Source organism: Chrysochloris asiatica, unplaced genomic scaffold (assembly GCF_000296735.1).
Source record: "Chrysochloris asiatica unplaced genomic scaffold, ChrAsi1.0 scaffold00009, whole genome shotgun sequence".
NCBI lineage: Eukaryota > Metazoa > Chordata > Mammalia > Afrosoricida > Chrysochloridae > Chrysochloris > Chrysochloris asiatica.
The window spans coordinates 17,608,941-17,636,329 of NW_006408527.1; the positions used below are offsets into that span (position 1 = coordinate 17,608,941).

The 27,389-nt window shown below is 43.0% G+C and overlaps 1 protein-coding gene across 1 annotated transcript in view; it reads right to left on the bottom strand.

Moving 5' to 3' along the window:
- The window catches only part of NFASC (neurofascin), a 295,966-nt gene that overhangs the window by 121,387 nt on the left and 147,190 nt on the right, over window positions 1–27,389 (bottom strand). Inside the window, exon 2 of the mRNA XM_006834092.1 lies at window positions 26,408–26,516. Coding sequence (XP_006834155.1) covers window positions 26,408–26,516 — 109 coding nt within the window. The remainder of the gene's footprint in view (window positions 1–26,407; window positions 26,517–27,389) is intronic.

The following is a 27,389-nucleotide window of genomic DNA, read 5'->3' on the forward strand; positions in this document are numbered from 1 at the left end:
ATATAAGGTAACCACAATGGGGTTGGGGTGGGGGGTTTATTTTGGGTGTTGGGGAGGGCAATACAATAAGGAGGGAGGAGGTGGAAGAACAAGATAGATATGGGAACACTGAGACAGGTTTGCATGGCCTAGTGGGACAGAGATGAATAGTGATGCACATTCAACCTTGGAACAACAAGGATCTAGGTATAGCTTGAAGAGGGTAAATAATACAAAAATCCTTTACTGCCTTATGAATATCAGTTTCCCGTACCTACTATTGTAAAATAGACACTTGAGTGGGATAGAAAGGAATGTTGGGAAACATGATCAGAGAAAGCTTGTAAGCCCATCTTCAGCCTATAACTAATTGGATTACCTAAAAGGGGTTCTAGAACTTGCCCAGTGAAATAGGCCTTGTGCAAAGCCTTTACAGAGTATAGGACCTTAGGTGGAATCCTGAGTCCCATCCAGAACCTTATGATGTGAGACATTCCCACTAGGAAGGACATGCAGACTGGAACATCTACAGTGACAGAAGATACATCTTCATGATGAACCTGACCTATACTAAGAGTGGTAGTTCCTCTAAATACCAACAGAAAGGGAAAGAGTCTTCACTTCAAATATCAATGTTATCCCCTCTGTACACAGGATAGATAGGGATGGGTAACTTAGACATTGGCTACCTAAAATGAGGGGGCAATAAAGGCACAACGTGACTGGCTTACAAGGTTTCAAGAGGGAGTTTAGTTTAAGAGTGTCGGGGGAATGAAAGAGTCCCCACTGAATAGCTGTCATCTTGTCTAGGTGGGTCTGGTGAAAAGAGATGGGGATAAGATTCGTAAGATTCAATAGTGAATAATTGTTATCATGACTAATCACGACTGTCACAATTATAAAGGTAGAAGTTTTGTAACAAAAAAAGGGGAGTAGTTGATCTTACAGTCCAGAAACAGAGGACCCTGGGACCATCAAGAGAGAAACGCACAAATAGAATGAGGGACCTTATCCAGAGAAGCAGCAGCGCCAGAGATGGAGGCAGAAATGGGGGCATGGAGAAGGGGAGTACCTGAAGATTCTAGATTCATGGACTAAGAAGACAGGGACTAAGAGCTGGTGGCCAGGAGGCTGACTTGCAGAATGTGCCCTTTGAGGATATAAATAATTATATATGCCTGAGTGGGTTTTTTGTGTTTGTTTTTTTAAAAACCTAAAGTGGATTGAGGAAGATACTGTTAACTGATGGCACATGGAGGGGAGTATAATCATTGTAATGAAACAAGGTATATGATTTGTTGAATGTAAAACTGATGATATGCCCTGTAAACTTTCACTCAATCCACAAAAAAAAAAACCTTACACAAACAAAAAATGTTCTTTAAAATGTATTACATTATTTAAAAGAATAAAACAATAACTTGAAAAAAAAAAAAAAAAAAGACTAAAGATCAGTCTGGCTACTCTGTGGAGAGTGGACTGTGATAGGCAAGACCTGAAGTAGGGAGGGCAGTTAGGAGGCTCTGCAACTGTCAGGGTGAGGCCCGTGCCTTAGCACCCAAACCCCAGATATTCTACCACTGTTTCAATGAAATCATCCAATGCAGACAGCCTCATCACTGCCTCTGGGATTTAACACACAGAGTTGAGGATGGTGAGGATAGAACTGAAAGATTCCTTAAGAATCATTTAGTGCTGGGGTTTTCACAATGGATTCTAAGCAGTGCAGTGGGGCTATCTGGAAGTGCCTCAACGCCTTCTCTGAGGGGAGGCTGGGAGAGCTGGTGGGACTTCAGGACCCTCCACTCACCCTGCTAGGGCAGCTTCATGGTCAATGCATTAACACTGAGGTACTACAGAAGGTCTAATGTGAAGAAAGCACTCTGTAAAACAAAGAAATGGAAACCCTCCACGCAACAGCCTAACCTTTCCAACACAGAGCCTCTATGCCCAGTGGTAATAGTATTTGCATGCAACATCAAGGCCCAGGTGTGGGGAAGAACTTGTTGGGCTGAGGCTGCAGTACTGGCCTGGGAAACCTTCTCGGGCTTTCCACAGCTGGCAGTTTACATCTGTGCTGAGGACTAGGGTGCTTGGAGTTGGAAGCGTTCTGCAGACTGATAATAGCTCAAATACAAACTCTCCAGGCTCCACAATCCTATATGCAAAAGCCAATCCCAGCCCAATGCCATGGAGTCAGCATCCAATCGATTCCAACTCATAGTGACCCTACATAGGGTTTCTGAGGCTGTAAATCTTTAAAGGAACAGACAATCTCATATTTCTCTTACATAGAGGCTGGTGAGTTTGAACTGTCAGACTTTTGGTTAGCAGTCCAGTGCTTATCCTACAGCACACCAGGGCTTCCTTCCAAATCAATCCCCTCTCCCATTCCCCACCACAACTATTTCCATCCTTCATTTGTTTCCTAAAAGGGTTTCAAAAGCTTGTCCTGACCCGCCTCTCACGGACCTGTCCAGTCTTGTCTGTTTCCACCCACCGTGTTACATGAATAATTTCCATCCCATGGAGAATCCTTGTTTTCTCACCTGTCACCAGTGAGGGACTGAATCTGCAAATGAACAATGGTCAGACCACATATGACTATGAAACCTACAAACTCTGTAGCAGCTAATCAAGAAGCTAAACCCCAAGCTGTAGCAATCAGCCCAGAGCAACCAGGACCTGGTCAGTGACTGACAGCTTCCCTAATTTTTGCTCCTGCTTTCAACTCAAGAACAACCAGACAAAGCCAAAAATAGCCACAGAGGATGCCCTGCTTCTAATTAGCCTGCCTCTAGCTTCTTCTGCTAACAGCCTCCAATAAGTGACTACCTAAAGCATTACCTTTTTTCATTATAAAGCTTTCTTATCCCCTGCCATCTGAATGTCTGCCAAACAGGAGTGATGGAACTCAGTCTGTGTAAATAGCATGTTCATTCTCATTTAGGTGGTCTTTACTTCTACATTATCATTTCATAAATCACTCTCTTTTTCTAGACTGCCTGTACTTTCTCCTCCTCTCACCTAACTCTTCACCATCGAGGCAGAAAACTTTCCTAGTATCACAAAAGAAAGTATCTATCCAAGAAGCTCAATAAACCCCAAACATGATAGACCCCAAAAGAAAATCAAGACATAACATAATCAAACTTTCCCAAACCAAAGATAAAAAAAGAACCTTGAAAGTAGCTTGGGAAATTTTTACTTACAAAACGGAACTAATAAGACTAAACTCTGATTTCTTGGCAGAAACTATGCAAGAAAGAAGGAAATGGGATGTCATATACAAAACCCTGAAAGAAAAAAATGCCAACTAAGAATTGTATATCCAGCATAAAATTGTTCTTCAGTTTTAATGGTACAATAAGGGCATTTCCAAATAAACAGAAATTAAGGGAATTTGTAGAAACCAAACCATTGCTACAAGAAATATTAAAAGGAGTCCCTGGAGAGAGAATTAACAGTGTCAGATGATAACCTGAGATTAAGACACATGACATCACCCAGAAACAAATCCAGGTAAAGAATTCTCAAAAATAAAATAAAGCCTTAAGACTGAAAATAGGGAACCAGAGATAGCAATCATTTATTCCTGTAAATGATGACAAATTCAAAACAAAGGGAATAAATGCTATAGTTACATCAAGATAGAACAGACTGTTTTCAACTTAGAAGGATAAAAGTAAATTTCAAGGGAACCACAAAGGAAAGTAAGACCTCACCAAAATGGGTAAAAAAACAAACAAACAAACAAAAAAACCCAAAAAATCCAGCAAGAAAATCATAAAGATTCAGTAAACACAAAATCAAAAGCAATCAAGGAAATGAAAAGAAAATCTATAAACACAATGAACTCAGCACAAAAAGTACATAGAACAAAGAAATCATCACCATTACACAAAAAAGCACAGCAGAATAGCAGCAGTAAATTATACCTATTGGTAACTATACTGAATATGGATGGATTAAATGTACCAGTGAAGAGACAGAGCAACAGAATAGATAAGAAAATATGACCCTATTGTGGCAGAGTGAATTTGCTCTTCTATCCATAGTTTTAGTTCCCACTACATGATAGGTTGTTGTTGTTGTTGTTGTTAAATGCCATCAAGTCGGTTGTGACTCATTTGTTGTTAGGTACCGTCAAGTCGGTACCGACTCACAGCAACCTTATACACCACAGAAAGACACACTACCTGGTCCTGCGACAATCTCACAATGTTTGCTATACTTGAGTCCACTGCTGCTGCCACTGTGCCAATCCATCTCGTTGGGGGTTTCCCTCTTTTTCACTGACCCTCTACATTACTAAACATGATGTCCTTCTCCAGGGACTGGTCCCTCCTGAAAATATGTCTAGAGTATGAGAGATGAAGTTGTATCATCCTGGCTTCTAAGGAGCATTCTAGCTGTACTTCTTCCATCACAGAGTTGTTTGTTCTTCTACAACACCATAACTCGAATGCATCAATTCTTCTACTGTCTTCCTTATTCACTGTTCAACTTTCACATGCATATGAAGCTATTGACAATGCCCATGGCTTGAGTCAGGTGCACCTTAGTCCTCAAACTGACAACTTTGCTCTACAACACTTAAAAGAGGTATTGTGCAGCAGATTTGCCCAATGCAATATGTCATTTGGCTTCTTTACTGCTGCTTCAATGAGTGTTGATGGTTGATTTGAGCAAAATGAAGTCTTTGGCAACTTCAATCTTTTCTCCATTTATCTTGATGTTATTTATTGATCAAGTTCTGAGGATTTTTGTTTTCTTTACAATGAGGTGTAACCCATACCAATGAAGGCTGTGGTCTTAATCTTTATCAATATTTTAAGTTCTCTTCCTTTCAGCAAGCAAGGTTGTATTATCTGCATATTGTAGGTTGTTAACACGTCCGGCTCCAATCCTGATGCCACATTCTTCTCCCTACAGTCTAGTTTCTAGGATTATTTGCTCAGCATACAGATTGAATAAATACAGTGAAAGATTACAACCCTGGTACACACCTTTCCTGATTTAAAACCATTCAGTGTCTTCTTGTTCTGTTTGAACAACTTCCTCTTGGTTTAAGTACAGGTTCCTCATGAGCACAAGTAAGTGTTCCAGAACACTCATTCTCTGCAATGTTGTCCATAGCTTGTCATGATCCATACAATCGAAAGACTGTGCATAGTCAATAAAGCACAAGTAAACATCTTTCTGTTATCCTCTGCTTTCAGTCCAGATCCATCTTACATTGTTCCACATCCCTATCTAAACCCAGCCTGAACCTCAGCCAGCTCCCTGTCAAAGAATTCAAATACTTCACTCAATCCTATTACCTCACCTGACATGACCTCTACATCACTCTCAGTTCTGATGAGCTGCATACTATGAGCAACGAAAAGCCAGTGGGAGCTCAGGCAGTTCCCCCAAGAAAATCCCTTTTGGGATTATCAACCAGGCCATGCCAACTGTGGACTTAGAGATCATATACTTCTTTGCCTTGCAGAAGGCTTAAAGGGAACTGCTTATAAAGCAATCAACTACAACAAGATTGGAAATATCACCCAAAATTCAGAAGAAAATCCGGCCCAATTTCTATCACATCAAACGGTGGCCCTACAAAAATATACCAAACTAGATCCAACATCCCCATGGCATAACATATAGGCATAACAGTTATGAATACTCATTTCATCTCTGTTGGCCCCGGGCATAGACAAAGCGAAATACCTGCTACTGGCCAATGCTCTACAGGGTTCTAGACCATGAAAGGGGTATAATACCCTCTGGGGCACTGCCCAGGCCCTGCTTCAAGTGTAACTGAGAGGGTCACTGGGCAAAAAACCGCCCTAGCCCTCGTCCTCCCCCTGGCCCATGCCCTGCTTGCACACAGGACGGACAGTGGAAGGTTGATTGCTCCTTTCTCCAGAGGGGGAAGGGATCAATAGTCCCCCAGTCCCACCAAGCAAAGGGGTTTGCTCTACCAGAGCTTCTAGAACTAGCCACAGAGTATAAAGGTGCCCGGGATCGCTGGCCCCCATGGAAATAACTTACAGCGAACCCAGGGTAATGGTCCGTATTTCAGGTAAGCCAGTGTCTTTTCTTTGAGACACCGGGGCCACTTACTCAGCTCTATGAGAAAATTCAGGGCAAACACACCCTACCCCAACATTAATCGTTGGGGTTGATGGCCTGTCATCACCGAAACCCTAGCATGCTCACCTCATGACACCCCATTCACACATGCCTTTCTAGTCCTACCCACGTGCCCTACACCAATCCTAGGATGAGACATTCTAGCCAAGTTCAAATCCTCCCTCATATTATACCCTATTAAAACTTCCACGCTTACCTCACCAGCTGGCTTGTTCTTGCTGTATGCTGCACTGGATTCCAATCACTGGCTAAAGACCTCTCTAACCTCAATCTCTCACCCAGTACCCTCCTTCAATATGTGGATGATCTACTTCTATTAGGTCTCCACACCACCTCCAACATCTACTCACCCACAAAGCAGTCTCAAACCTCTTCCCCTCATGCCTTCAATTATTCCATATGATTGTCACTGAAAATCCCAACTTTAAATTAGAATCTTGCCCCCCTCTCAACCCTGCCTCCCTCCTCACTATCACCACGATGGAGCTCTCTCACTCATGTACGGAAGCTCTAGATCATCTCCTCCCTCCTCTACCCCACATTTCCTCCACTCTGCTGCCCCAACGGGATCATACGTAGTTCATCGATGGCAGTTCCATCACCGCGCCTACAGTCTAACGTGAGGCCGGCTATGCCATTGTATCCTCAGATATGGTAATTGAAGTCATGTCTCTTCTCTTTAACACAACCTCCCAAAAGGCGGAACTCATTGCCCTCACTCAAGCATTAACCCTAGCAGCCTCCAAAACTGCTAATATATACACACACTCCAAATATGCCTTTCATGCTTTACACTCATATGCAGCCATATGGCAAGAAAGAGGATTCATGTCCACAAAAGGCTCCCCTATAAACAACGGTCCCCTAATCTTACAACTACTTCAAGCAGCAAAACTCCCAACACAAGTGGAGTCATACACCATAGGAGTCATCAATCCACCAACGACCCCATCTCACAGTTAAACAATAAGGCTGACCGTGAAGAAAATGAGCTGACCGTGAAGAAAACTTCCATCCACACAAATGTTTGCTGTTCCCCCTGTAACACCCCTCTATAACCCCCTAGAAACACAAGAATGGCTTCAACAGGGAGCCACACTCTCTGGGGACTGGCTTCTTCTTAAGGGACTATATATTTTCCCCAGGTCACAGGCCACACACATCTTCATGGATGTACACAATACCCTTCACATAGGGCATGAACCCCTAACTCTGCCTCCTACGACCCATATTTTACTGTCCCCAAATGCCCTCACTACTCCAACAAATAACTCAAACATGCCCCACTTGCTCAGTCACATCCCCACAGGGAGCATTGCACCCCAAATCATTTCCCACCCATCAGGCCTGTGGTTGTCTACCAGAAGAAAACTGGCAAACTGACTTCACACACATGCCACCTCACAAAAAACACAAGTACCTCCTAACCATGGTAGACACCTTCTCAGGATGGATCAAGGCCTTTCCTACCACCTTGGAGGGTGCCACAGCAGTCACACATGCTCTTTTAACTGAAATTATTCCATGCTTTGGCTTCCCACACTCTATACTATCCAAAGTGGTCCTGCCTTCATCTCCCGTATCACCCAACTCACTGCCCAAGCCCTCAACATTACCTGGAAACTCCACATCCCATACAGACCTCAATCATCTGGCAAGGTGGAAAGGGCAAATGGCCTTATAAAAACACAATTAACCAAGCTTTCATTAGAGTTACACATGCCATGGACAGAATTATTTCCCATACCACTAACAAGACTAAGGGCAGCCCACTGAAAATCCACCTTCTTTTTTTTTTTCCTTAAATGTTTTATTGTGAATTATGTGATAGTTCACATGGGAGAACATTAGTTTTACATTCATTCTATCGTATATTGTTTCACTGCTCCAGTGTCCTGACCCTTATGAACTCTGCTTGTATCTGGGACAAACACCTGTCACCAAACAGTTTTGCAGAATCAGAGTATGGTACCTATCCAAACTCTCTAACTGCATGGCTTCCCAATCCACAGCTTGCAAAAGGTGGTGCAACAAACCTGTCTGCTGGACATATCAAACCCAAATAGGGATATTAGATAGGGGTTGCAGACGCAGTGAGGAAAAAGATCAGTGTAGAAGCCGGGACTACGAACAAGGCTAGATCCTGACAGCACCCACCAACCCCATCACACACTAATAACTGAAATAGAAACCATATTCATATTCAATAAAACCTCATGCTGCGTTTGTTTGACCTGGGGTACTCAGCCATTCCCTCTGGCCCAGTCCCTAAATCATATCTCAATACAATTACCATACATTACACAGGACCTCTCCTTATGGAGATTGGCTTTAGTAATTCCACCAACCTCACCTGCATTTATAACTACAACAACATCACTAACCTTTTCTCCCTTCTCCCTTCCAAACTCCTGGTGCACGGACATAACAAAGGTAAGCAACCCAACATGTGGGCTGAAAAAAGAATATTTTTCTTATGTGGAAAAGATTTTCAAATGCCTACCTGCACAACACCTGTGTGGAGTCACAAATTTAATCCCTGTGGCCCAAACCTTAACCTCATCTGATTAGGAACATCCATACATCTATTACAAAAACTTATCAGAGGCCCTGAACAGGGACATGAGAGGGTAGCAGACACCTTCCTTGCTTTACAAAATCAAGTTAAACAAACCATGGATGGACCCTAATGTCCTCCTGGTGGCCTTGGCTCCTCTCCTTCCTAGGGCCATTAACTATTAATCCTCCTGATACTGTTTTTGGCCCCTGCCTGTTTCGCTGTCTTCAAAATTTTCTTCAGGAACGCATGAGGGCCTTCACAAACCAGATGGTGGGCAAATTCCTCATGGCTGGATACCAACCACTGTCAAGCAACAGGACCAGCCAGCCAGAAGAACAAGCCAGATACATAGTTCCCTCCTCTTCGCCCCTTCCAGCAGGAAGCATCTCCAGAAGAAATGACCTCTGCCCCTGTACCCATAACAACAAAAGGCTGGAACGATAGGAATCCCTCATCCACATGCATAATAAAATGGCTGCTTGCCACACTTTCGCTTTCCCTGCCGGAACTTCTCTTCCTACTGAAACTTCTCTTCCTACTGGAGCTTCCTCTCTCCCTACCGGCATGTCATCCCTAGTCAACCTATCACCTACCTCCACTAATCTCAACCCCTCCCTCCTCTTCGACCAGTATAAAAATCCTTCCCCCGGCAACACCTCTTTTTCCTTCCGACCTCCAATAAAGCCTTACACATGGGTGTTTGTGTTCAGGCTCATTCCATCTCACATATATGTTCCGACTCATAGCGACCCTGCATAGGGTTTTCAAGGAGTGACTGGTGAGTTTGAACTGCTGGCCTTGCAGTTAGAAACCCAGTGCTTACCCAGTGGTGCTACTGGATAAACAGCAAGGTCAGTGGTTCAAACCCACCAGTCAGTCCTTGGAAACCCATAGGGTTGCTATGAGTTTGAACTTACTCAATGACACATAATACCAGTAACAATATATGTGCTTAACAGAGGATCTGTATACATGCATATTTACTTCTGATGCAAATATATCCATGGATGTGGTAGAGCCTACAGGGGGCAAAATCATGAAACTTCTTAGACATAATAACCAAACACCTTAAGGGAATCAGTCATTAGGCCTGGGGGCTCAGGACTATAGTTTTGGGGGACTCCAAGGCTAGTTGGTAAAACATAGTCCATAAAGACAATAGTCTAGATTCTACTTTGATGAGTAGAGACGCATGTCTTAAAAGCTTGTGAGCAGCCATGTAACCTGAAACTACTGATCATTCTCTGACCAAAGGAAAGAAGATTAAAGAAAATTATAGGCCCATGAAACCATCAGTCTACGACCCTAAGACCAGAAGAACTAGAATGGTACCCAGTTACCACTGCCCACTGCTCTGAAATGGATCACATTAGAAGGTCCTGGATAGAATGGGATAAACTGTGAAACCAAACTCCAAATCATAAAATAAGGCAAGGCTTACTGGATGGATATAGACTAGTGGAAACTTGAGACTATGGTTCTTGGAAATGAACTCACACCCATGGCTCAATTTTCAGGCTAACAATAAATGCATGTATGGTAGTGGTGGTGGTGTGCTGTGGAGTTTGTTCCGACTCATAGTGACCCTGCATAGGGTTTCCAAGGCTGTAAATCTTTCTCCAATGGAACAGCTCTGGTGGTTTCAAACTTCTGACCTTGAAGTTAAGAGCACGGCTCATAACCACTATGCTACCAGAGCTCCTATATGATCCATAGGCAGGACAATAACTTCTATGGGAGGTTCACACACCTTAGAATAATCAACCATTTGAGATCAAAAGGGTGGCATTTCCCCAAGGGCAAAGTTCAGAAGAGAGGAAGCACGGATAGGATAGCAGTCGGTGGTGACATGAAACAAAATGTGTACAAATTATTGAATGGAAACTGGTTTGCTCTGTAAACCTTCATTCAATTCACGAGAGGTGACAGAAAGAAAGAGAGAGAGCAGAAAAAGCACAGAAGGAAGAATAAAATTCTCGTGTGGTTGGACTTAGTTTGCAGCCAAATACATTGAATTTGAAATACGGGAAAGCCGAGAATAAAACAGTTGTGTCGGTACTCTGAGGCTTTGCTCCTAAATTAATGCCTAGATTAAAACAGATTAGTGCTACCAAGGCCACGTGCCAGCAATTAGTTCTCAGAATAACGTAATCAAATGACTAAAATAGTACTATAAGAACCAAGTGAGGGATGCATTTACACATCACTGCCACAGGATATTGTGGGGGAGCAGGAAGATAATAAAAGCCCATGAGAATGAAAGCAAAACTCAGCCATTCTAAATTCTGTTTTAAAAATCCATCCAACAGGGTTTATTACTACAGCTGTCAAGAAGCAACCTTCTCAGGAATCAGAGAAAGGAGCTAGAATACAAGAGAAAATAGAGCTGTGTGAAAATAAGGCGTGGGAAGGACCACAGGAAATCTGAATTTATCCTATACTGATTTATCACACACTACAGAGGCGGGGATTACATGCAGGCAGGCAAGCAGACCCTCTCATATGCAAATGAGGAACTGGATTAAAATATTTATTACAAGTAGCTTATTTCTAATACAAACCAATAAAGTTTGCAAGTGGTATGTTAGTACTATAATAACTGCGCCCGCATTCTATTGTTTGGTTGGTTAGTAGTACTCTGGAGAATAGAGAAAAAGTCAGTGCATGCCCTGCTGATGAACATCCTCTATCACAATTGTCTTGGCAGAATCCACATTCTTAGAGGAAGGCTCAAGTTCCTCTGAGGTGTAGGCACCACTCCTGCCTCCTGTGCAGCCTCTTCTTTCATAGTTTCTGCACCATTTACTTCTTCCTGTGAAAATTCCCTTATTCAAGTGTCAAGCCCCTGAGTAGACCTTTCCTCCTCTGCTGTTAGGTCCTAGCTTCTCTAGGAAAGCAAACTACACAGCATGTGTGCTCCTCCCTCAGCACCCCACTGTGTTAGTTTCCAGAGCCACTTCCTGTGCTTTGTGGAATTAGTTATCCCTTGTCTGTTTCCGACATCGACATGGGCCCTTGAACTTCAGAGCTCACAGTCCATCCATGTCCTGCCCTCTCTGCAGTGAACACAGAACAATCAATATTCATGGGATGAAGGGGCCTGATCAGATACTTGGCATTCCTGGGAGATTCTTATCCCAATAAAGAATCAGTATAATACACTACAGGTGGCTGATTGAAGAGATGTTTACTGTATAGCTCCATGAACAAAACATAACAGTAACATCCTACTAATACTATATCTCTAGCCTCCTTGGGAGCAGAGCCGGCCCCAGTTCAGCAGACATGCTCATCTCCTGTTTCTAAAATCCTTCCTCTTCCCTGCTGCCTCTCAGAGTGTTCTAATATCTGAGATCAATCAACACCGACCCTCAAGCACACAGGGTCTTCTCTATCCTTCAGACAAACTCTCTAAATGTACTCTCAATTGCCCAGACCTCTCCATCTCTCGACACCCATCATGAGGGCTCCAGTTTAGCTGCATTGGGTGCTAAGTCCATTTCAGTGGGACAGACCTGGGCACTGTCCACTGACACTTCCCTTTAGTTTCAGGGAAGCGATGCAACAGATGGCGACCCCATCATGTTCCACTCCCTCTAGCTCACAGGCCTTTGAAGGCTAGGAAACTCAAAGTGCTACTTGGGGATGACGGTTAGCCTCTCCCAAGGAGATATCTTCCCAAGCAAGGAGAAAGACAGAGGGATCTTTGGTGAAAGACAAGATTAGAAGCACAAGCAGAGATCCCTTGTCTAACAATTACATTTCATCAGATCCCCTTCCTTACCCCAAACAAAGCATCTTCCATGAAACTCTGTCAGCCTAAACCTCCCACCTCCCCTACTGAAGGGGCTTTAAAGATGCCAAACTCTCTGGGGCCCAAAGATTTGGCAGCCTGAGAGTGCACTCACCAGACTGCTTCTAGACCTCAGCCTCTTCCCACACCCAGGAGGTCACCTGCTTCCTCGCCTGCCCGTCTGTGTGGGGTCCAGCCAGTTGTCTTCTAGGATTTTCAACTAGCCAAGGAAACCTTGTATAAGGGATTCAGCTCTTCCCTTCCCCCTCCTCACTTTTCTGGTTTGGAGGGGGGTGGTCTCCATCTGCTAGCTGCTGCCTTTCATGCTTGGCTCCCTTTCATTGTCAGGGGGAGAGATCTGGGAGGAGTGAGAGGGGCTGTGTGTTGAACCATTGCTAGCAATCCTGCTTGGCAGCAGGGCACCCAGGAGGCAGAGCCCCTCCTCTTACAGCCCCAACCAAGTTCACAGAGGTCATGGGGCTTGTGTGTGTGTGTTTGTGGATGGTATCAGGTGTGCGGAGAGGGAGGCACCTGGGTTTTGGATTAGAGATTTGGCTGAAAAAAAGCTGTTTCCTGCTCAATGCCCAGAACTAATCTATAGATTGAAACCTGAACCACTCACCATTTATTAAATTGGGGGGGAGGGGGGGGAGGAGAGAAGGAGAGAATAGGAAGGAAGAGAAGGGAAAGAGCCAGGTCTGTTTTCCCCTGAGGTGACCTCCCTGAATACCTAGTGCTCATACTCAGCTCTCTAGAGGCATGAACAGCACCTGATGGAGGGCCATGTTACCCCTGAGCCACCAGTGGAGCCCACCTCCAGAAGGCTGCAACCACTGACAGTTTAGGGTGGGAGGTGCACCCATCTCACTGCCTTATCAGAGCTGGTTAGGCCACTAGGCCTGTAGCAGGGACACGAAGATCTACAGTATTCCTTTTCCTAACTCACTTCTGTGGCTCTCCCAGAAATGTAACCATCAGCTGCTGGTGAAGCCTTTACTCTGTCTAGCCCTCCTTCACAATAATGCAAGTGAACATTCCTGAGCCCACCCACTGCCATCTAGTGGATTCTGACTCATAGCCATCCTAAAGCAGACTGTGCCCTAGGTTTCCAAGACTGTAAATTACTTCATTTACTGTTTTCAGGGTTCATCCCATTGTATCAGAACTTCATTGCTTTGTATTGTCAAATAACATTCCATTGTATAGATATAAAGGGCTTTCACCTGGGGACTGGCTGGTGGGTTTGAACTGCTGACCTTATGGCAAGCAGCCCAACACTCAACCCATTATGCCATCAGGGCTCCTTGATCCTTGTATACCAGTCCTTATATATGAAGAAGTCCTGGTGTGGCACTGTGGGTTAATGTGCTGGACTGCAAAGTTGTTTGAACCATAAGATTGGCAGTTCACACTCACCAGCTGCTCCTCGGAAACCCTATACAGGGTCGTTGTGGTCAGAACCGACTCAACGGCACTTAACAACAACAACATATATGAAGGAAGCTGTGTTGCATGCTGCTACTTCATGCTGTCTCTTTGACTCAAGGCCAATTTGAGCCCATGCACATCCTAGTCTGGCAAAACAAGGAAACCCAAAACACACAGGTAGACTTGAGCCACAGCCCAGCCCTACGGGCAGTTCTACCACACTGGTCGTGGGCAGTCCCTGGGTACAGGCGGAAGAATGGTACACATTCAATCCAGTCAGCTTTATAAGGTTCTTTTGAGCCTGTGTATTTTCCCATTACTGCTTCCTCATTCATTCTCTGAAGAGAAGAGCCCTTTGTGTAGCTGTAGATTGGCTGATATAATGCATTGTTAAGGGGCTGGTTTGTGGATTATAATTTCTTTGATTCAGGCTCTACTTCCTGACTCTGCTAGTGGTTAACAGCTCTAACTATATAAAGGTCAGCAGGTAAAACAGGTCGTAAAGGAAGTGGAAGTTATAAGTTAACAAGTTTGCTTGAGTGTACTTCTGGTCTGACTTGTCTGAACTAACACCAAGCCAGGTCTAAGAGGAAGAGGTGGAAACAAGGAAGAGCCCTACCTCTCTACAACTCAAGAACCCAGTTTCTAATTTGCTCCTTGTCTACCATCTTCAGAAAGAAGTTTTCACAGCAATTAGACACATATCTTTATTCACAGCTGGGGAGAGAAGGTTGTGAAGTTCCCCCTACTGTGGGTGGAGAAGCCCCCCCCCCCCCCCCAGGCATGGACAGCAGCTTTCTCCCCAGGGCCTGGGGAGAAATTATAATCCACAACCCTGATTTAAACCACTAAAAAGGATAGTAGCTCAGAGGAAGGCTTGGAGAAAATTTGTAGAATAATCCTCTATGAGAGGTCCCCAAGAGTGGGAGACTATCATTTGGGAAGGGTAAGAGAGAGATTGGGGAATGGTAAGTGGCAGAAATGACGGTAGAGACTAAAGGTGGAGGCCTGAAAGGGAGACTTGGAGGGAGACTTGGAATCGGTATTAGAAAGCCTGTCCCAAATCTACTTTTTCCAATTCACAGTGGTTCTATAGGGTTTCTGAGACTGGAAATCTTTACAAGAGCAGAGAACTTCATTTTTCGTCTTCACTGGTAGGTTTGAACCATTGACCTTGCAATTAGTAGGCCAATGCATAACCCATTGTGCTATCAATACTCCTGATTGTTGTTGTTGTTAAGTGCCATTGAACTGGTTCTGACTCATAACAACCCTGCACAGGGTTTCCAAGGAGCAACTGGTGGGTTTGAACTGCTGACCTACTGTGCCACACCATGTCTACAACTCTTCAAAAGTTAAACATGTTACTGTTGTTAAGTGCTATCAAGTCCATTCCGACTCATAGCAACACTGTATAGAGTTTCTGAGAAGTGGCTGGTGGGTTTGAACTGCCGACCTTGTGGTTCCGTAGTCCAGTGCTGATTGTACAGCATCACACTAGGTGTTCTAGAGTTACCATTTGTTGTTGTTATGTGCTTTTGAATCAGTTCCAACCCATAGCGACACTATAGGTTTTCCGAGGAGCAGCTTGTGAACTTGAACCACCAACCTTACAGTTCAAATGACTTTGCAGTCTGGTGCATTAACCCACAGCACCACACCAGAATTACCATATGACCCTGCAATTTCTCTCTTAGGCACATACCTAAGAAATTTTAAAACATGTCCATGTAATAACATAGCCACTCATGCATAATAGACAAAAAGAACAACCTAAATGCTCATCATCTCATGAATGGGCAAACCAAATGTGCTATGTCTATACCAAACCCACAGTCATCGACTAGATTCTGACTCATAGCCACCCTACAGGACAGAGTAGAACTGTTCTGTGGGGTTGTCAAGGCTATAGATATTTAAGGAAGCAAATTGCCTGTCTTTCTCCCATACAGTGACCAATGGGTTAAAATCATGGAGCTTCTGGTTAGAAGATGAGTGCTTTAACCACTGCATCACCAGGCTCTTTCTATCCATACAATGGAATGTTATTTGAAAATAAAAAGGAATGAAGCTCTGATACATGCTACAATGGGGATGAACCTTAAAAGAGTAAATGAAACAAGTCAGACAAAAGACCACATATTGTATGAGTCTACTGATATGAAATGTCAAGAAGAGACATATCTAAAGAGTCAGAAAGTACATTAGCAGTTGTCTAGGGCTACAGAGATGGGGAGGGGAGAAAGGTAAGTGACTGATAATGGGTATGATTTGGGGGGAGGGTGTTTAAAAGGTTCTAAAATTGTTTTCAGCAATAGTTGCCCAACTCTAGATTTGAGTTCTATACTTAATTTTTCAATTTTTTAAAGTTTTTATTGTGCATTGAGTGAAAGTTTACAGGGCAGATCATCAATTTTACATTCAACAAATCATATACTTTGTTTCATTACAATGATTATAATCCCCTCCATGTACCGTAAGTTAACAGTATTTCTCTCTATTCATTTTAGCTCTTTTTAAATTTTTTCTTTAACCACACAGGCATATATAATAATTTACACCATCAAAGGGCACATTCTGCAAGCCTGCCTCCTGGCCACCAGCTCTCAGTCCCTTTCTTTCCATGAATCTAGAGTCCTCAGCTGCTCCCTCTCTCCATGTCCCCATCTCTGCTTTCATCTCTGGTTTCGCTGGTTATCTGAATAAGGTCCAGCATTCTGCTAGTGCTCTTCTCCATTGATGATCCTTTCTGTTTCTGGACTGTAAGAATAACTACTCCCCTGTTTTTGTTACAAAACTTCTACCTTTACAATTGTGACAGTGGCATCAGCCATGATAACAATTACTTACTATTGAATCGTAAGAATCTTATCCCCATCTCTTTTTACCAGACCCACCTAAACAAGATGAAAACTATTCAGTGAGGACTCTATATTCCTTCACACACTCTTAAACTAAACTCCTTCTTGAAACCTGTAAGCCAGTCACTTCATGCCTTTATCGCCCCCTTGTTTTAGGTAGCCAATCTCTAACTTACCTGTCCCTATCTACCCTGTATAGAGGGGATAGTATTTGAGTTCTACACTTTAAATATGTGAATGTATGGTCTATGAATTTTATTTCAATAAAATTGTTATTATAAATATTAATTCAAAAACTCACATAAGGACTTTAAAGGCTTTGTTTGACAGAAAACTGATACTTCCAAAAGGATAGTCAGTTATTAAATTTATATATCCAATTTTAAACGTTTAAAGAAATTTAACTAACCAAATTTATAAATAGGACTAAATATCTAATTGTTAAAATTTACTAAATTTATGAATCGAATGGTAGAATTTGTAAGTTGAAATAAAAAGTTTAAGAAAGAAACAAAATAGTCTAAGAAAAAATTAGGTTTTGGCTTCTTAGCCATAACTAAATACCTTAAGGGAATGAGTTGCTGGTTCTAGGGGCTCAGGACTATAGTCTCAGGGGACACCAAGGTCAAGTGGCACAACACAGTTGCACAAAGACAATGTTCTACATCTACTTTGGGGAGTAGAGACTGGAATCTTAAAAACTTATGAGTGGACTTCTGGCAAGATGGTGGGCTAGGCAGATGTACTACACAGAGCCTCTACAACAAAGATACAAGAGAACAAATTAAAAAGACACAGATGAGAATTGTGGCACCCTCAACTTCAGAAGAAAGGTTAGAGAGGTGAATGGAGTGCTTGCTAGGAGGAAAGGCTGATCAGGGACAGCCAATGAGGGAAACTGATTGGTGAATGGCTAACCAGACATGGCTTAACCATTTTGTGAGCAGCTCTGGCAGTGCAGAGAGGCCTGTAATAGCAGATTTGAGCGAGCAGCAGAAAAGGTATTTCTTTTTCATCCCCTGGACCTCTGGTGACCAGTAGTGTGGCCAGCTCCCACCCTCATGCACCACCAGCACAGACCCTGCTCTCCAGGAGTTTGGAACGACATGTCAGGAATCATGCCAGTGTGAGGAGGGGGCCAGCTGCATCATTATGGTGTGCTGCTTTGGTACCTGGATTCAGGTGGGCTCGGCTCCAGACCTACAAAACCTGCAGAGCCAGCAGACCAGCATTTTAATTGGTCACCCTGCCCCCAACTTCCCTGTGGTCCTAACAGACACTGAAACCAGCTCCATCAAGGGCCCACATGAACTACTTCTGGATTGAGTGCCTTGAACATAGAAAATACTGAGGCCAATAGGAACTCCATCTAGGGTCAGGAACTCTGCTGTCACTACAACCCATCTCATGAAATTCTTGAATTGCAGGAGCCCCTTAGAGATTTCTCCTCTCTGGGTCCAACAAAGGCACTGTTTGTTTTTACAAATATGACAACCCCACAATGCCTTGGATACAAGAAACAATTTTAACTCATATGAAGAAACAAGAGAGAATGGCTCAAACAAATGACCAAGATGCAAAGCTAGAAAATGTTTCTGAGAGAGAAAAGGTACTAGAACTAACTGAAAATGAATTCAAAAGAATGTTAATTAGGTACTTTCAAAGCCTGGGTAGAAAGGTGGAGGCAAGCAAGAAGAACACAATGAAAACTTTAGAATAATTGAGGGAAACACCATAAGAACAAACAGACAAAATAAATGCAAATTTTGAAACAATACAAAACCTGCCATTAAAGATTAATATTAAGATCTAAGAAGTGGACAACACATTAAAAGGACAAAGGAGTAGCTGGTAAGCAATGGGAGTCTGAATTAGTAGCTTGAAGATGAATCTAGAAGAACAATCAGAAAAAAAGAATGAAAAAAATCTAAAGAAAGCCTAAGATTTATGTGGGTCACTTTGAAGAGGAACAACTAACAGGCGATTGGAACTTCAGAACAGAAAGAGACAAGCACAAACAAAATTGTCAAGAGTTGTTGGAAGAACACTTCTCTAGCATCATGAAAGATGCAAAGATAAGCATACAGTTAAGCATACTCAAAGATGAATGAACCCCAAACAAGAAAATCACCAAGATATGTCATAATCAAACTTTCCAAAATCAAACACAAGGAAAGAATCCTTAGAGCAGCTTGGGGAAAACACAAAGTTACCTACAAAGGAAAACCAGGAAGACTGTGATTTCGCAGCAGAAACCATGCAGGCAAAAAGTCAATGGGATGACATATACAAAACTCTGAAAGAAAAAAATAACTGCCAACTAAGAATCAAATACCAGCAAAGCTGTCCCTCAAATATGATAGTGCAATTAGGGTCTTTGCTGATAAATGGAAATTAAAGGAATTTGTAATGACCAGACCAACTTTACAAAAAATGGTAAAGAGTGTTCTTTGGACTGAGAACCAACAACAGCAGATCACAATCTGAGATTATCATACATTACATTACCAACATGACCCAGAATTCAATCTAGATACATTATTGTAGTTAGCAGCTGTCAAGTCAGTTCCAACTCATAGCAACACTGTATATAGTTTCCAAGGAGCAGCTGGTGAGTTTGAACCACTGACCTTGCAATTGAAACCAACTTTGCAGTACCACACCAGGACTCCCAATCCAGATATACAAATATTTAAAGTAAAACAAACCTACAAGACTGAAAAGAAGGAACCAGAAATATCAATGTATAGTGAAGTCAACCGCAAAACAAAAAGAGGGAATAGTGTAGATAGAGAACTTCCAAAAGGCAAGGAAGTCAAGTAGATTTAAAGATAAAACGGATTGTTTTAAGCAGGGAAACATTAACAAATTACACGGTAACCTCAACGAAAAATAATACAGCTATACAGAGTTTGTTATGATCCATACAGTAGAAAGCCTTTGCATAGTCAATAAAGCACAAGTAAACATCTTTCTGGTATACTCTGCATTCAGTAAAGATCCATCTGATGTCAGTAACGATATCCCTCATTCCACGCTCTCTCTTCTGAATCCTGCTTGGATTTCTGGCATTTCCCTGTCAATGTACTACTTCAATGGTTTTTCAGCAAAATTTTACTTGCATGTGATATTAATGACATTGTTCAATGATTTCCACATTCCACTGGCTCACCTCTCTTTGGAATAGGTACAAATATGAATCTCTTCCAATTAGTTGACCATGCAGCTAACTTCCAAATTTCTTGTCAAAGATGAGTGAGCCTCCAGAATTACATCAGTTTGTTAAAACATTTCCATCTATATTCTGTCAATTACTGGAGCCTTGTTTTTTGCCAATGCCTTGAGTACAGCTTGGATTTCTTCCTTCAGTACCAATGATTCTTGATCAATACATTTCAAAATGATTGAGTATTGACCAATTCTTTTTTGGTACAGCAATTCTGTGTATTCCTTCCATCTTCTTTCATTGCTTCCTGTGTCATTCAATATTTTGTTCATTGTTGTTAAGTGGCTGTTGAGTCAATTCCAACTCAAAGTGACCCTGTTTAAGGTTTCCAAGGACAAACTAGTGGGTTTGAACTACCGAACTTGTGCGTAGCAGTCCATTGTTTGTTCTACAATGCCACACCAAAACTCCATTTTGTTCATGGAAGCCTTCAGTATTTCAAATTGAGGCCTACATTTTGTCTTCAGTTCTTTCAGCTTGAGAAATGCAGAGTGTGCGCTTCCCTTTTGGGTTTCTGTCCAGGTCTTTGCACATTGCTTTATAATACTTTATCTTAGAAAATGAGGAAGTAAAAGTTTCTATACAGCTCTTTTACTTCATTTTCTTCCAGTTGCTTTAGTTTCTCTATGCTTCAAGAGAAAGTTCAAAGTCTCTTCTGACATCCATTTTGGGCTTTTTCCCCCCCTATCTTTTTAATTACCTTTTTTTTTTCTTTCATGTATAATGTTCTTGATGCCATTCCACAACTCTTCAGGTTGTCAGCCATTAGTGTAGAATGCGCAAATCTCAAATCTGTTCTTGAGATGGTCTCTGAATTTAGTTGGGATATATTCAAGGCTCAAGTGTGGCAACAATTATGAGGTTGGCTCAGAGTTTCGTTCTGTTGTGCATAGGGTCACTATGAGTCAGTATCGACTCGGTGGCACCTAACAACAACAACATAACATATTCAGGGTCATATTTTGGTTCGTGTTAACTTATTTTAATTTTCTTCAGCTTCAGCCTGAAATTGCATATGAGCAATTGATGGTCTGTTCCACAGTCTGACCCTGATCTTGTTTTGGCTGATGATAGTGATCTTTTCCTACTGATGTAGTTGATTTAATTCTTGTGTATTCCATCTGGTGAGGTCCACATGTATAGCTGCTATTTATGTTGTTGAAAAAACTATTTGCAATGAATAAGTTGTTATTCTTGCATGTAATCTCCAACATCGTTTCTATCACCAAGGTCATCTTTTCCGACTAGGGATCCTCCCTCTTTGTCTCCAATTTTCACATTCCAATCACTAATAAATCTTGATTGCATGTTTGATCAATTTCTGACTGAAGAAGTTGGTAGAATTCTTCGTCATTGGCTTTAGTGGTTGGTGCCTAAATTTGAATAATGTTAGTATTAACTGGTCTTCAATGAAGGTGTATGGATATTATCCTATCACAGTTGTACTTTAAAATAGATCTTGAAGTGGTCTTTTTGATGAGGAATGCAATGCCATTCCTCTTCAATTTATTGTTCCTGGCATAGTAAACTGCATGATTATCAGATTCAGAATGGTTGGCCATTTCAGCTCACTAATGCCTAAGATATTGATCTTTTTACTTTCCATTTCATTTTTGATGACTTCTAATTTTCCTAGATTCATACTTTGTACATTCCATGTTCTCATTATTAATGGATGTTTGCAGCTGTTTCTTCTCATTTTGAGTTGTGCCCCATCAGCAAATGAAGGTCTTGCATGCTTTACTCCATCCATTTCATCAATGTGAATTCTACTTTGAGGAGGCAACTCCTCCCTAGAAGTATTTTGAGTGGCTTCCATCCTTTCAGCACTATATCAATGTTTTATTCCCATTCATAAGGTTTTCAGTGACTAACCATTCAGAAGTGGTCAGCAGCCTCTTCTTCCTAGTCTGTCTTAGTCTGGAAGCTCCATTGAAACAGGTCCACCATTGGTGATGGCATAGCCTCCAGCAATACACAAGCTATACCAGTGCAATCAACTGACACACAAGCGGTGGAAGCTTTCTCGTTGTCACAGCTTTCTTAATTTAAGAGTGAGATAAGTGCTCATACCTCTTTACAGCTTGCTGTGATTAAATGGATCACATAATTACATCCTTTATGGAAAGGAATGTAATTCAAAAAACCATTGGTCCTTTCTCCTTTCCTCCAAGTTATGTATTGTTTTGCTACATGGTTTTGGAAAAGCTGGCTTTTTTGATCCATAAAGCAGATGATGCCCATGCAGACAAACCATATATTGGTTTTAAGTGTAAATAATAACTTCTTATACATGGAAACTGAATTGAACCAGAGAGAAGGGGAGGCTCCTGTAATATCCTAGGGCACACAAAGCACATGTGGACTCCCTTGATTTTCCATGGTCTGCTCAACCGATGCACTCAGCCTTCCTGGAGACACCTACTCCTTACTCATGCCAGCTTCTTCCATCAGTGCCCCATGACCTATGACGTCATTTGTTCCTGGTTGATGAACAGCTGGAGTCAGTCCCAGACAGGGAACTGGGTTGACTCTTATAGATGACTCCCCTTCTGTTAATATTGGTTTAGCTGTTGATATTCCAAGGATAGCATCTCTGTTGCATTTTTTAAATTCCTGTTTGGGAGACACAGGGAGGAAAGGACAGGGCCAGCAGGAGGGAACAGCATCTGTTCCCCGCTCCCTCCCTTCAGCTCTCTGCATTTACATCCAATGTAGACATCAGTCTGGATCCAAATGCCACTCTGGCAGGCTTGCACAGGCAAGAGGAGATGTGAGGATGCAGGAGGAAGGAGGAAGGAGGGGGAATGAGAAAGGGGGAGACAACACATAGGATAAGTTTTTTCCCCCTGAGTTACAGCATGCTTCATTTGTCTATGAGTCTGGTTGCAAAGTGCTGGCAGCTATGAGTGCTTGCAACAAAGATGCTGTTGGCTCTGGTGGTGTAAAAGAAAGTATAGTGTCTTGTACCCTGAGGAAGATATCTCACACCAGCAAGCAGAAAAGGCCTGTGGTCTTCTTGTTAGAAAGAGAATCTCAGAGAGTGACATGCTATCTCACACCAAAGAACCCAGCCTCTTGTCAAAATATAGGCTGAACAGGGTCTGGAAGTGATTACATAGGCACGCGGTCCAAGCCATTGAGGGAAATAGTGTCCTGGTGTGGCGCTGTGGCTTAATGCACCAGACTGTAAAGCCGTTTGAAGTACAAGGTCAGCGGTTCAAGTCACCAGCTGCTCCTCGGAAACCCTATACAGGGTTGTTATGGGCCAGAACCAACTCAACTTTACAACAACAACAACAGCAGCTGCTATCATGTCTACACACCTGCCCCTGCAGATCTCAGGGGTCCCAGGAAAAAGGTGGCTGGCATGGGTGCTGCTTCAGTAGCTTGGAATCAGTTTTGAAGGGCGGTTGGGTAGGAAGGTAAGGAAGCAAAACAGACAGTTGTTAATGAAGCTCTGTGTCCCTATCTATAGCTGCATGTCCTGAGCCCATGTTAGTGGCATGTTGTAATGTTTATGGAGGGAGAAGGCCCAGCTTCTCACTGGCCAGCAGAAAGGCTGAGCAGCACACATACAATTAACCAAATAGATCCATTTGGGAAATTGAAGGCCTGAGAATATACTTTCTCTGTCTTATGTCAGAGGGCAGGTGTCTGCTTGGAGTGACCTGGTGAGGCTGGTGAGTGGACGAGAGAGATTAAGCATGAGTGAGGAAAGAGGCAGGGAGACTGGGGGGGAGTGTGCTCACAGAAGTTGCCTGGGGCAGCTCCAGATGGCAGTGGCCTGGAACAAAGGGAGAAGAGCCAGAAGGGGGGATGACAGAGCACAGAGAACTTACTCCTTATGAGGCTAGAGAATAAATCTACAAAATGAGATTTATACCTGGAACCTGACTGGAGGCATGCCCAGAAACTGCCATGGAAGTACAACTTAGAACCAGCATCCCTCAAACCCCACCCCAACCTCAGTGATCCACCGAGACCCAGAGCCAGACTGCCTGAATTCAAATCCAATGCTAGCCCATTAGATATAAGACTTTGCCACGTTCCTCAGACTTTCTGTGCTTCTGCCATCAGTAAAATGTGGGTAATAATGGGCCCTACTTCACAGAGTTGCTGTGAGCAGGATTAAATGGAGAACACATGCCAAGGACAGGGCACAGCACCTGGCCCATGGGAAGTACTCAAATGTTGGTTATGAAAATGATCATTATCACCATCTCAGGGAACCTGGATGAGCTCGCCTTCTTGCAGAACACATTGTTCCCTCAACAGCCATATGTCCCTGCACTTGTGTATCATCTGCCTTCATTCATTCTCTCTTTCCTTTTAGTGTACTCTGGCAGTCTAAAGGCCCTTTGATAGGTATTTCGCCTTCATGGTGCAGGGTGCCTGGGACTGGAGGCAGCAGTGTGGTGGCATAAAAAGAAGAGCCTTCAATTCAAGGCATGTGAGCTCCAGTATGGGCTCCTATGGGGATCTTGGGGGAAGTAACTTCTCAGAGCCTCAGTTTATTCATCAGTCAAAAGGGGATGATGGCTGTGGAAGGCAGGTGACACATGGACATACAAGGGCTTAAAAAAGTTCGTGGAAAAATGGAATAAAAAGACAATGGAATTTTTCCATGAACTTACTGAAGACCCTTTGTATCAGAAAAAGAATCAAGCTCTGAACCAATATTAGTGGTTGCTGGTTAGGGCTCTTTGTTAGGCAGGACATAGTGAGGCATGATTATAGATACCAGCCAAGTCTGCGATAGGGCTGCAATGATGATACTATTATTGGAGAAGGCTGGGATCTGGTTAGGTAGCCCCTGTGGAGGGGCTCTAGAGGGGTAGGGATAGACCATACGGCAGGTATGTGAAAGGTGCCCAGAGAATGGACAAGGTAACACAGAGCTGAACTAAAACCCTCTTCCTCTACAAACCTGGACATTTGTTCCCATGCTGTCTTACATATATTTCAGATATTTACATGCCCATTTAAACACACTGGTATGTCACTTTCGTAATAATGGTTCTTTACATACAGTTAAACAAAACAATAGTGTTCCCTTTGTTCGCCCGCCACCACAACCGCCCATCAGTAAGTCCAAGTTCAATATTTAGCAACAATGATGGGGTGGGAAAGTCCTGCAGCCACAATGGATTTTCCAGGTGCTCCCTGCAAGCTCCCTGGAAGCAAGTTGTAGCTTAGTCTGAAAAAACTATATCTGAACTACTGTTGATATAAGAAATGATGGTGATAACTTTTATTTATTCAATACCAACTATATGCCTGAAGAGTCCTTGGATGGTACAAACATGCTTGACTGCAAACTGAAAGGTTGGAGTTTAGAAGTCATCCAGAGGTACATTGGAAGAAAGACCTGGTGATCTTCTGAAAAAAATCATTGATTGAAATTCCTATGGAGACCAGTATGACTCTGACACTCACAGAATTGCCATGAATAGGAGTGAGCTTGGCAGCAACTGGTTTTAATGTCAGATGTGATGAGGCTACGGAAACTTTCCTAAGGTTGCAAAGCCTGTAAAGCTGGCATTTCCAGATCGAAAGCCTTCTTTACACTTGTTTCCAGACCTAAAAGCCACATCATCAGCAGGCTTTGCTCCTTATCTCTCTTCACATACCCCTGCCCCAGCCCCCAACTCTGAGAGAACAGAAGACATCTGGAAAGGGAGGTGGAGTGAAAGAGACAATTGAAATGAGGCAGAGATGCCCACACTCAAAGAGTAAGAACAGTTTTCTCTGTTCCGGCCTCCAAGTCAGCCTCCAACACAGAAGCCTCCAGACAGCTAGTTTGTAATTAACTTATTACTTCTCTGTTCAACTTGTCCCTTAGACACATTCCTGGCCTGAGACTAAGGCAGAAGTTCCCGGGAGCAGCAGGAGAATCTAATCCAGAACAGAACAATGCAGGCCCTGGATGAAGGGTGTGGCTTCTGGCTGTCAGCCTCCACCACTTACTGTGCTCTGGAGAGCTGTCCATCTGCCAAGCCCAATGCTCTGTCAGGAGGAGGAGTTCTCGGACTGCCCCCCATATGCCAGAGCTGTCACTTAAGAGGCTCCCAGGACATGGGGGCCCAAGCTAAGGGGGGATGTGGGTTATAAACAAAGCTGTTTTGCACTTTTTTGATGACAGTGGACATTTGGGACAACAGTAACATGGATGCCGGCTGACAGCATCTGTTGTGAAAGAAAGACACACACTAGTCTCCTTGCATGGGACAGTCTTGATATCTGACTCTGGGGTGATTCTAGGCTTCCATCTCTGGGGAGAAGGAAGTAGCCCTCCCCTCAGAGATTTCTAGGGCCAGATGAAAAGAAGGGGCAAGGAGGCAAAAATAAGACTTTCTCTCATCCTCTCCTCACCTCCCTCCCAAGCACAAACCCCAGGTCCAAACCCCACTCACCTTCTCTGCCTCATTCAGCCTCCTTCTTTCAACACCGGAAGAGGCTCCGTTCCAGTCCACAGAGGGAAGGAAAACTCCAATGTCCCAAATTGCACATAAGTCAATCAACCTGTCTCAAAGCAAGCACAAAGGAGAACATCAGGGTTACTCTAGGGAAGAAGAGGCAACACTTGGTGGTTTGCAGCTTGCTTGTTCACCGGGGCAATCACATTTTGCTCACATTCACTGGCAGTTTTGCACAGCATAATGGCATCTTTGTTCAACAAGGTTCAAAGCAGTCTGTAGGAAGCAGGGCAAATTCTCAATGTGCCCAAACATGTCCAATATTGGGGGCTGAGTGTCTTCACTCTCATTCAGGAGACTATCTCCTAGTGTCCTGGCCCATAATCGCATTGCTGATTCCCTGTTCACCTAAAGAAGTTAAGCCATATCTCAACGAATCGCTCCTACATTCAAGGGAGATGTTACTCATCATTATCTCATTAATTTTCTTAATTTCCTTAAAAGAACAAGTGTTTTTCTTCCTCATTTACAGATTAGGCAAACCGCATTCCTTATAAATAAATCCATAACACTTTGAAAAGGGATCTGATTTTAGGGCCAGAAGAAACAGATTTTAAGTTCTCACTTACTGTGCCATTTGTGGTGGGTCACTTCCCTGTTTGTGTGCCTCAGTTTCTTCTGTTAAATAGACAGAAGGTTTGCTGAGAGGGTCACACACTGGCAATTAGGTAGCACTTGGGGGCTGGTTCAAGCCCCAGTTCCATGCCTTTGGGGCAATCATTCAACCTTTCTCAGTCCAGATACCACATCTCATTGAGTCATTTGCTTTAACATTAAAAGGCATCTGCTGGGAGCCATTGCCATGATACAATGAGTTTCGATGATGGGTAAGACTGAGGAATTCGCACTGACCGCCTAAGACAGGCAGCGTCCCTTAAACAAACAATAAATAAGGGGGAATCTGATGCAGACCGTGCAG